This window comes from Microcaecilia unicolor, chromosome 3 (assembly GCF_901765095.1).
Source record: "Microcaecilia unicolor chromosome 3, aMicUni1.1, whole genome shotgun sequence".
Classification (NCBI taxonomy): domain Eukaryota; kingdom Metazoa; phylum Chordata; class Amphibia; order Gymnophiona; family Siphonopidae; genus Microcaecilia; species Microcaecilia unicolor.
In genome coordinates, this window is record NC_044033.1 from 213,941,378 (window position 1) to 213,953,471 (window position 12,094).

The following is a 12,094-nucleotide window of genomic DNA, read 5'->3' on the forward strand; positions in this document are numbered from 1 at the left end:
AAAGATGTACTCGGTTAGACTCAACCCTCTTTATTAATAAGACGGCATCTCTCCACAAACTTGGTCTTCTCTATCTCTCTCCCCCTAAGTAATGAGGCAGCAGCTCTTCTCTTAAGATATACCTTTGCCATACACCAGTAGTTAAAGATTGCACCCCACTTTACTTGTCATCCATCATCACTGCATATAACCCAGCACAAACATTATGGTCCCTATATGCACAGCTGCATATCCCCTCTCCTTGACTGGCTCACCTAGATTCTCCTCAGCAATGTGCATTCTTTCCATGCCTTTGGCCCTCCTTTCACAAGATTAAAGCAGCTTAAAAAATGTATTTCTTTCAACAGGCCTAAAATATTTGTTAAGGAACAGGCCTGCGTGTGAACAGGGGGTACACCAGCCTGCATAAATACCTGTCTTATCATAGCTACATGTCTATTCCTCCTTTCTAATTTTCACCTTTATTTTAAAAATTTGGAGTTCCTTTCTTTTCACTAATTTGTTTGACTTGCAGGCTTATTTTCGAAAGATAAGGGCGCCCATCTTTCGACACAAATCGGGAGATGGGCGTCCTTCTCACAGGGTCGCCCAAATCAGCATAATCGAAAGCCAATTTTGGGCATCCTCAACTGCTTTCCATCGCGGGGACGACCAAAGCTCACGGGGGCTTGTTGGAAGCATAGCGAAGGCGGGACTGGGGTGTGCCTAACACATGGGTGTCCTCGACCGATAATGGAAAAAAGGGTGTCCCTGACAAGCACTTGGGCGACTTTACTTGGTCCATTTTTTCTTACGACCAAGCCTCAAAAAGGCACCCGAACTGACCAGATGACCACCAGAGGGAATCAGGGATGACCTCCCCTTACTCCCCCAGTGGTCACTAACCCCCTCCCACCCTAAAAAAAAAAAAACTTTAAAAATATTTTTTGCTAGCCTCTATGCCAGCCTCAAATGTTATACCCAGCTCCCTGACAGCAGTATGCAGGTCCCTGGAGCAGTTTTAGTGGGTGCAGTGCACTTCAGGCAGGTGGACCCAGGCCCATCCCTCCCCTACCTGTTACACTTGTGGTGGTAAATGTGAGCCCTTCAAAACCCACCAGAAACCCACTGTACCCACATGTAGGTGCCCCCCTTCTCACGATTAGCAGTATATTAAGCTGAATAGACCATAAACTATGCTCATCAGCAGGGCTGGCATTAGGGGGGGGGGGGTAGCAAACAGGGCAATTGCTTTGGGCCTCCCTAGTACAGGGGCCCCCCAAACAAGCTGAAGGCATAAGCTGAAGACCAGCTTTGGGGCTCCCTCACCAGTGTTTGCCCTGGGCCCCTGAATGTCTAACACCAGCTCTGCTCATCAGCCTGTGATGAGATATATGGTGTCAACTGCCTCTTTGACTTTCCCACCTCCAGCACATGCTGGACAGACCTGTGAAGCCTCCAATGGACCAGGCATATATCACTATGTCCTCTAGCTGGAAGCCCAAGCGGTGCAGTGCATACTGTATGACCACGTCCATGGCATTGGCTTCGTTCTGGGGATGGGGTACACCCTAGAACAGATGAGACAAACACATTAAATGCTCCTGTACAAACAAAGCCCCCCCCCCCTTGAAGCTCTGAGTGTATGTGACACCCTCTGCAGGATATGAAAGAAGTCCTATTTCTATAAAAATGCAGACTTTGCACTATCTAGAGTCCCTTGGCAGTTCATGAAGAATAGCCAAGGTCATCGAAGCTCAATCAATTCTGGTTGAACCCCCTCCCCCCGCCAGGCCATGCTGGGACTTGTAGTTTCCATTTCCTCTAATTCCCAAGAGTACATAAGGTAGAGTGTGCTGGCTCTGTCTGAATATCTTCTTGAAGGCTTCATCCTATGATGAGGTTGGGGCTGCTCAACTGTACCTTCAGGCACAACGTAGGTCTCAGAACGTGTGGGTGTTGCACATGAAGTCCAGTTGCTTAAAGTCCACATGACACTATTAAAATTTCTTTAGTAATTCTGTGAATCATAGGGTCTGATATGCAAAGGGAAATATATAGATAACCCCCTTAGCCATGGCTGTCCGCTGATATTCAGCGGCAATATCTGGACAGGGCTGCTAAATATCTAGAGTACCTTAGTACTATCTGGATAGTGCCAAGGCAGGCAGTGGGCAGTCTCTGCAGTTAGCAGCGATATTTAGTCCGCAAAAAGGCTATCTGAATAACCAGATTTTTTCAGTCATGGTGACCAGCATTGAAAAAAAAAAAGAAAAGTCATGCTCTTGCCAAGGCTGAATATGGGCCATTTGTTCTTTAAAGTTTGTGGCAATTCTCAGTTTGTCCTTCTCCTTAGTTTTCTCTGGGTTGTTCACAGCACTGCACTGATGCAATGAGGCAAAAACCAGACCAGACTAGGCCCATCCCTACTCAGCTGGAGTCTTTTAGATGCTAGCCCCCTCCCCCACTCCTGTACCACCTTCAAACACGAGAATTATTATAATAACCCAGAAAAAGTTTCATCCAAGTGAAAAGGTGGGTTTATTCAGTCTGCCTACAAGGTGCTACTGAAACAGATGTTTTACTTATAATCTCATGTCCCCTGGGACTCACAGTGCTGCCAGCGAAGCCCGGATGGTTCCAGCCCAGGATGGAGTATCCAGCTGTAAGACAGGAGCACAGGGGAAAAAGGAGGGGTGAGAGGTGGAGATCTTATAACAAATCCATTTCCCCTCCCCCATCCAAAAACTAAGAGTGTGTGTGAGTACCCTCCAGAGGTGTGGCCACACAGCCAATTTCATAAAAGCCTGCGTTTCCTTCACAACATATTACCTGTAGGGAGAGACAGAGAGAGACAGGTTAAAATAATTCACAGAGAAAGGGCAAGAGAATTAAATAGAATTGGTCATTTGTAATGGGGGTTCTCTGTAAACAGCAGATAAATGCAGCCACACACTCCCAAGCCCCCTACTCAACTCCATCAACACCAACAGACAAGATATGGAGTAAGAGGCGAGAACAACTTACTAGTGTAAGAACAAGTGCATGAGCTCAGGAAGGCTTTTTAAAGGTCTTCCTGAGCTACAAGAGAGCATGTCTGAGTCTGGAGCCGTCACCAATTGGTTTGCCGGCATCCCCTGCGTGCTGGTAGACACAGAACAGATATAGGCAGAGAGGTGGGGAGAAGGGTGGGGGTGACACAGAGATCCTGATGAAAAGAGGCAGAATATCAAGCTCACCAATTTCTTCCCTCGCTCTGTGCGTGCTGCCCGTCGATCCACAAACATAGTGTCAATCTCGTTGCCATCACAGGCCACCAGCTTCGCCCGTGTCCCATTATACTGCAGACACATTTCCAAGGAGCGGGAAACAAGCAAGAGAGGCCAAATTATTGCTGAAACCTTTGCGAGCCCACCAGAGCAGAAGCTGCTGCTAGCCACTCCCAGCCCACGGCAAGAGATTCAATACAAGAGGCTGTGCACAAAACGTGTATATGGGACTGTTCCTGCATATTTTGGTAAGGCTTTAAAATTGTATTGTCCAGGTCGATCTTTGAGATCTGAGAAATCAAAGCAACTTTGTCTACCTTCACCTTCGACGTATCATTATGTGGAGACAAGAATGTGAGCATTTTCGGTAGCTGGTTCTAAGATTGTGTGAAAATATTCAACAGTTCAAACAATACCCGAAGACCTACTGCTTTTTAAAAGCCTTTCTAAAGGAATGAAGTTTACTGAGGTGACTGATGTTTTATCTTGCTTTTTATGAAATGTGTTGGTGCATTTTGTTATATGAAGGTTGTTGTATTCTGTTGGTTGCACCGGGCAGGACAGGGTGCCACCATTTTGATGATGCGTCTAGCAGGAGGGACTAGGACTCCTTCCTTTCTCCTTCTTCAAGGTAGGAAGGGGTCAGGGGAAGACCACTAGGCCACCGGGGCTAGGCTAGTCTTTGGGGAAGGGAGGGTCCTGGCAAAGGGTCCCACTAGACCACCAGGGTTTTATTTTTTTTTTTTTGGGGGGGGGGGGGGGGGGGTGTCTGGGGTCCACCAGGGCTAGTGAGAGCCAGCATACTAGGCATGTGCTGAAAATTGTGCTTAACGCACAACTTTTGAGCACATGCACCATCCTGCCCCTAACTCCCTGATGCCCGACCCTATAAGCGTACCTAAATTTGAATCTCATTAGCATTGAGTATTAAGGAGTTGTTCTGGGGTGCTGTTCCAGCGCTGTTTAGTACAGCGCCAGAGTTTTGAGCATCAGGGCCTGTAAGTGTCCTCTGCTTTATTTCCTTTGGCTCTATATTGTAGCCTGATGTACGTTAAGGATAGTTTTTTTTCTCTTATGCTACTGTTACCTATGTCTTGATTTTCAAGTGTATTCTTGGATATTAGGTTTGTAGATAATCATGTAAACAGGAAAAAAAATTGCTTGTGGGAATTCTGCTTCTAACTGGGTCTACAACGGGCCAGCAAATCAAAAGGCGACACCAAACATGCAGCCCACGGGACACTGGCATAAGTGTATGTGAACTAATCAGCAATACTGCTGCAAAAATGGCTGAACCCAAGAGAAAGAACTTGAATGGTTTTGGAGAGAAATATGGTTGACAGGCTGCACAGCATGGGGGCTTTATCAGTGACACATTGTTGGGATGAAAGAAGAACAGCGTCTGTCCGTTTGTCAAGCACTCCTTTGCCCTCCTGGCTCACCTCCTCCACCAGTCGGGCCTGGCCTTGAAGCAGCATGGGCATTACAACCTTCTGTAGCAAGTAGACGGAGCCGGGGTAGACCATCCGACGCCCAAAGGAATGTGCTAGCAGGTAACTGCAAGGGAAAGGAAGAGGGTCATAAACAGCAAAGATTAGGAGAATCCTCCCCCCCCTTCTTTTTCCTAGCCATCACCTAGAGCTACTCTCCTCATACTCCTGCCTCATCTGCGTAGGTCAACCCATCAGAACTGATTCAAAGTCAGCCCCAGCATTACCTCAGGCAAGTGAGCCACAGCCCAAATCAAGACTATTACTTTGGCCTAAGCGGTTCAAGAGATGCTGTTCCCCCCAGCTGAAAAACATGCTCAGGGCCTGAGAACTCTCTCAGGGTCAAAGCTGCTTCAATAGAAGTACTTACCAGGGCAAAATGCCACACAGCAAAATGTGTTGCTGTAAACTCAAGTTCCTCAGGCCTAGCTGTACTGAATCGCTGCTTTTTAAGGCTCTGTCTGGGAGTTACGCAATCTGGATGAGTGGCTAACAACCTAAGCTCCTTCAGGAATAGCCACTGCAGAAGAAGAATCTTATTTGAGGTTGGCAGTGTGTTTTTACTAGCAAAAAAGGTGCCGGTACTCAAATGCTAGGCCACTCTTCAGGGGTGAGGTGATCACTGATGGACCTACCCCACAATTGCCAGGTCCCCTGTAACCAGTCACAGAATCCATGACAAGGCAAAATTGGTGTGTAGAGCCTGAGCTCTTTCATTAAAACTTGGGGTCCATGGGTCAATTTTAGCAGACAATGGAAAAGGTGCTGGTACTCAGTACCCCCCAAGTACCCCCTCAAAAAAAGCCCTGGAGGTCGGTAAATTTAACTTCAAATAAAAAGCAGTGGTAGGGAATGGGGGAACTCAGACCTTCAGACCTCCAAGTTATCTCGAGCTCCAGAGAAAACTTCAGATTTTTTTCATCTTCTTCTTCTGATGGAGCGCAAACTCTAAGAAGGGACCCAACTGGATCAGGAGCTGCCTCGGACCAACAGTCTCAAAGCTGCACAGTCCATCTGTCACCATCCACTGGAGACAGAGAAATACAGATGAGCTCAAGCTTCACAGTGCCCTTAAAAGGTGAAGCACACAGAACTCTTACTTCTTTGTCTCCATCCGCTGGTCAATGAACATAATGCTCATGGTTCATGAGCTTAGTGGTTAACTAACTTTAGCTGGACAAATCTGGAGTGGGCCTGGAGGGGAACGGGGAGAAGAAATAGCTTTTATGACTTTATAACAGGCTAATACCACTATATATCTAAAATAAAGAAAACCAAGTGAGATCACCTAGTTATCTGCAGCTGTACTAGATATCAATCTCGTTGTACATGATGTTTCTTGTTAAGCTCACTTCATCCAGCTCTCAGAGAGCCATCAAGCCCAGGCTCTCTCCTTAAGGGAGAAAGGGACTGCACACACCTGATAATCTGGCAGGGAAGTTTCTGCATGCGATGCAGGATTCCATTGGCTGCTCCTCTTGGGCGTAGTTCAGGCTTCAGCAGCGAGACACCTGCAACAGACCTGGCCCCCGGCTTGTCTTTGCTGTGGGGAGAGAAGACCAAGAGGGAAACAATACCACCATTTTGATCTTATAATATAAAGAAGAGCAGTAGTACCTTGACTAAGGCTAATCTAAGATAACATCACAAATCCATCTCTCTCTGTTCCCTTCTTTCAGTAGTTCCTTTATCTAGTTACAGCACTGTCTGCCCTTCTTTTTTCTCTTGGCACTTCCTGTATCAGGTTATTGTCTCTGCTTTCCCCTTCCTGTCTCCTCCTATCCCCTCATCAGTTTTCTGTACATGGGTATTGTCTCTATTTCCCTCATCTGTCCCTTACCCTTTTATGTTATCACTAACCTGCTACTGGTCTCATCCCATCGGAAGTCAGCTGGCCAACTCTTAAAGTCAAAATTATAACGGGACAACCTTTTCTGTAACATGAAAAAAAAACAGGACACCATTGAAAATTCTGAATACAAACTTAATACGACATAACTTGTGTACAGAGAAAGCAAGATATTTCCTCGAGTCTTATCTTACCAGATCAGTCCAGAAGCAATGGGTATGCCGGTAAACCAGCAGATGGAGACAAAGACCAATCATTTGCTATCCTATAAAGGTCACCATACAGCACCTGCTCAATAGTAGGTCTGTAACAAAGTAAAACTAGATAAAACTTCTCAAATCTCTTCCCAATGGGAAGAATCCAGGGCTCCAAGTGAAACCACTACAAACAGCGTCCCAATATATCTTTCTTCTCAACCACAAGAAACAGAAAAATAACTACAGACTAAGGAGGGATTTTAGACTGGTCTGTTAAGACTCAAGAAAAGAAAATTAGCAGGTAAGACCAAAATTTCCCTTCCTTGTTGTCCTTACTAGACCAGTTCTAAGCCAATGTGTTGTACCAAAGTACCCCTCAAAGTGAGTAGGATTTTAAAACCCCTACTCTAAGCACCCTGGTATCAAAATGCAGACTTTTCCCTGGTTAGAACATCCAGCCTATAGTGCAGGGTTCTTAACCTTTTTGTGCCATGAAACCCTTTTGACAGTCTGATGAAACCTACTGACCATTTCACAGAAATAGTCAGAGAAGGGGAAAAGAATTCACAGAGAGCAAACACAATAGAATCCATTGAATGAACACTTATTAGAATTGTAGGCTTAATGGCTTGTATGGATAATTAGGTACAAAAGAATCTTTCAAATACAACCTGTGTTGATCATTATCAATTGCACATTTTCAGAGAAAAACCAAATGCATTGCTCTTTTAGGGTATAATAAATTTTAGATCAGTTTATTAAACTATACTCATTATTGAATGCAAAGATAAATTTCAGCTAGAGGTTAGTAAAAATGAAGTTGAAATTTTTTTCCTATCCAAGTTCATGGATTTCCTAAAATCTGTCCATGGACCTCAGGTTAAGAGTCCCTGCTATACTAGTTGGAGAAAGTATGCAAGATGACCATATAGGACCAGATTCTATTTATAATGTTTGAAAAATCAGTGCCGAAAAAATTACCGCTTAGGTGTAATCTATAAACCGTGCCTAGATTTAGGCGTGGTTTATAGAATACACAAGTAAATTTACAGAATCTCCCAGTGGCCATGCCAGTACCTACATCTAGGCGAATCCATTTATGCCAAGGAAAACTTGGTGTAAATACTGTGAATAAAATTTTGGAATGCCCACGAACCGCCCATTCCACGCCCCTTTTTGGCAGCGTGCATCAGAATTTACACACAACACTTTACAGAATATGCTTAGCAAGTAGTGTGCATAAATTCTAATTAATGCCAATCAGTAATTGGTGTTAACATCCAATTATCAGCGCTGATATAGCTTGTTAACCAATTAGGTTAAGCACATTGTTATGGAATACGCTTCGATTTCCGTGCAGAAATCTCGGCGTTATATATGGAATCCAGGGGTTAGTGGCTTTACAAATATCCACTGATTTGACTGCATGCCACTCTGCCCAAGAAGTTGCCACACTACTAGTCAAGTGTGTTCTAAAGACCTTCAACTATGACTTTTCAAGCTTCCTCGCCCTTCTTGATCCCTCCAAATAGAACGTATATGATTTTCAAAAGTCGTCGATAATATTTAAATAACCCATAAGAATTCAGAAAACATCGAGATGATACTCCTTCCCACAAATGTCCTCTTCATCCCTGCCCCTCTCCCAAGTTAACTTGAAATATAAATACATGAGCTGGCTGGGATCCTCAAGACTTGCAAGCTGAAGACCTTCTCTAATATACATATTTTCAGATTACTTGCCAAATCTCTTGTTTTGACCCAATTTCATTATTGTAATTCTATCTATGCAGGGTGTAAAGAACGTACCTTAAGGAAGCTGGAAACTGCCCAAAATACTGTGGCTAGATTTGTCATGCACGTACCATGTTTTGAGAGGGCTACTCCTTTGCATTGGCTTCCCATAAGGGCCAGGATTGTATTCAAACTCTGTGCTCTCATATTTCAGATTTTATATGGTATTGACCCTGACTATATGTTGCCCCTTGTTACTTTGCCTTCTCGCAATTCTATCTTTGGTGAAAAAGACTACCTGCGTCTTCATTTTCCTACCTATAAGAAAACACTTTATAAATCTATATATTAAGCTACTTTTTCATACCAAGGTACTAAATGATGGAATCCCTTGTCAAAAAATATAAGATCTCAACACGATTATTTGGTTTTTCATAAGTTTTTGAAATCTTCCCTGTTCAAAACATTTCTGTCAGTGGATCCTGGTGCCTAATCTCCCCATTATGCTTTATTATTGAATTCTTTATATATTTACAATTATTTCCTTAATGATATGTGGGGGTTTATATATTTTGTTTCATGTTTCGTCATGACTTCTTTTTAGCTTGTTAGCCACATTGAACTCGAAATTGTATGGGAAAATGTGGGGTATAAATGTCATAAATAAATAAATGGTGCCTTGACCCCCCCCCCCCTCCACCACCAAACTCTTCAATCAGCGTCACCATTCCTCAGTTTTCACATGGAGAACCGGTGAGCTTTGCAGCAGGGAGTTCTGGACACCTTTCAAAGAGGTCTTCAGTTGGCAGGGCTCAGGAATCCCTGCCAGCTATTGCAAGGGTTAGCCACTGCTGGGTGGGCCTGAAGTAGGAGGGACCCTGCCCACTCGGGCCCACCTGTGGCTATGTCACTGGTTGAAAACTACCTTCAGTAAAAAGGAATTGTAATATGGAAACTCCAGTCTCTGTAAAGCACAAGAATGGTTCCTGACAGGAAAACACGTGCAACTTCGAAAGCTGTAATGCTGAACAAATTGCAATCAAGAAAACTATCTTCAAAGTAAGACCTTTAAGGGTCTCTTAGGTCCAAGGCACAGAGCACCAGATTTAGATTCCACAGAGGAAAGATTACCCAAACCACAGGCCTAAGATGAGGAACTTCTTTCAGGAAACTTCCTCCAGGTGCCCTCTATAGAAAGCCAGCACCACCTCCTGGACTTTAACAAATCAACTGCCAAACCGTTTTTGTGCCCTTCCTGTAAGAAGACCAGGATAAGTTTGACTGAACCCCAAAAGGAACCATCCTCTATGTGCACCAAGCTTCAAAAATTCTCCAGAATTAAGTATAAGCCAAAGAGATTGATCTCTTATGTACCTGCAGTAAAGTTATAACGACCTACTCTGTGTAGCCATGATATCTTAGAGTGATCTCTCAAGGGCCAAACTGTTAAAATGAGATGGATCTTCCAAGACAACCAGCCCCTGAACTAGAAGTCTCCTCTCCTGAGGGAGTTGAGGCACTGACTTGCCTTGAGGTGAATCAGAGCCACATAGCAAGATCTTCTGGTCCAATCTGGTGCTACCAGAACACCCAGGCTAGGATGAGAAGCTGTGCTCTGCAACAACTGACACAGAAGTGGACAAATTAAAGAGCAGTAAGTCACTGGACTGGATAGCATATACCCCAGGTAATGAAAGAACTCAGAACATGAAATTGCTGATCTGCTGTTAGTGATTTGTAACCTATCATTAAAATTGTCCATAGTACCTGGATTGGCCACTGTTGGAAGCAGGATACTGGGCTAGGTGGACCATCGGTATGACCCAGTATGGCTATTCTTATGTTTTAAGTAGCCAAGGAGGAAAAACAGAGAAATCCTGACCAAGGCCAAGCTTGGTTCAAGGTATCCATTCCTGCCGATTCTTGTTGCTTTCGCTGGCTGTAGAACTAAGGTATCTATGCATTCTTCTGGAAACAGAAAAATATCATTGAACACGGACCGTACAGGGCCCTTCACATGGCAGAGCTCACAACTGACTGGTCTCTGTTTCCATCTGCTGGTTGACGGGCATAAATCATTGGTTCTGGACTGGCCTGGTAAGAACAATATGGAATGGGATTTTTATCCAGAATTCTAGTAGAAAGGCTGGTCAAAAATGACAGGGAACCATGTCAAAGTTGTTGCCTTCCTCTTCCCCTTCCATTCTCCCCACTGCAGCCACCGGCACCTGCTGTTTGTCTTCAGCTAGTGAGGCATCTTTCCAGCAACTCTGCTGCTCAGTTCCCTTCTGTGCTCAATTGGCTGGTGTGGCCTGAGCTCTCTACCATTAGGCTGCTCAGTGCTCCTGGTGCTACTGTATGTTGGAGTTATGGATAGCACATGGCATGTGTAGTAAGTGCAGGTCACATATGCAAAGGCCACCACGCTGACAATAAAAACAAACACACACAAACAAAATCTGCTTTTTATTAATAGTGTGATGAATGCAAACCATACCACATGGCTTTAAGGGACAGAGGGGAACCACTCATATAAAGTTGATATAGAATCACTCATACTTGGAACACAGTGAAACAAGTGGGCATGTTACCTGCAAACTTGTACACACCTTATTTTCTGCAGAATTGTTTCTTGCGGTTTCTTCTAAAATGCTAATGAACTGAACATATTGGGGGTTTGTCCATCTGCCTAAGCCTTAGGTAAAAGGAGGAGGGGTGAAAAAGAGAGAGAGAGAGAGAAGTAGAAATTAGGGTGACACTGTGGACAAATCTGAGAATATCTGTCTGGTACGTAACACAGGGAACCAGTGCATCAGTTCTGGAAGGAATATGTTTGCTTAGTAATTATTTACATATCACTTCTGTCCTATGTCTTTCTCTACTAACTGTAAAAGATGTACCGCTGGCAAAGGTCCTATAGTATTCAGGGTCCATTTCCTTTAGGATATCAGGTTGGCAACCAGGAAAAGAAACATAACTGAAACCGACCTACCTGGTCAGAAAGAGTTAACAAAGTGCAAAGTTCAGATAGATTAAGGAAAAACCTAACCTTCTGTGTAATGACTAATTCTTCAGTGCCTGCCAGAGTCTTTAATCTTCTTCCCTGGGAGCAGCCCTGTTATCACACGTTCATTGCATCTGACTGCTTGGTTCAGCATGGGGGATGCTGACATTGCAGGCAGGAGGCCTTATTCCAAGGTAGTGAATGTGTTACAGCACAGTGAGACTGCTCCACTTGTGATAGCTCACAGGAGTGCATGGTAATCACTAGGGCTGTACCGAATGTTCACATCTGATTTGATTCGGCCCCGAATATATTATTTGCATTCGATCAAACAGTGATTTAATCTGGGGCTCTGCAGTGCTAAATCCTACTGAAATAAACACTTGATCTCTGATTTCTCATTGCTTCTTTTATTATTTATGTTAAAGCTCAATGCTCATCTGCTATGCGGTACAGCTCTAGTAATCACAGAGGGTTGATCCTGGTTCTACTCCCAGGGCATGCTGAGACTTGTAGCTCAAATGCCTCTGAACAGCAGGGATCAGTCTCTCCGAGATGATTTCCAGTCTTCT

General features: G+C 44.2%; 1 protein-coding gene across 1 annotated transcript in view; it reads right to left on the minus strand.

Moving 5' to 3' along the window:
- Window positions 1–12,094, minus strand: part of ABHD16A (abhydrolase domain containing 16A) — a 60,785-nt gene that overhangs the window by 24,241 nt on the left and 24,450 nt on the right. Inside the window, exons 5-12 of the mRNA XM_030197442.1 lie at window positions 11,128–11,213; window positions 6,599–6,672; window positions 6,159–6,281; window positions 4,691–4,805; window positions 3,219–3,320; window positions 2,748–2,811; window positions 2,593–2,642; window positions 1,427–1,550 (exon numbers count right to left, since the gene is read on the minus strand). Of these exons, the coding sequence (XP_030053302.1) occupies window positions 1,427–1,550; window positions 2,593–2,642; window positions 2,748–2,811; window positions 3,219–3,320; window positions 4,691–4,805; window positions 6,159–6,281; window positions 6,599–6,672; window positions 11,128–11,213 (738 nt within the window). The remainder of the gene's footprint in view (window positions 1–1,426; window positions 1,551–2,592; window positions 2,643–2,747; window positions 2,812–3,218; window positions 3,321–4,690; window positions 4,806–6,158; window positions 6,282–6,598; window positions 6,673–11,127; window positions 11,214–12,094) is intronic.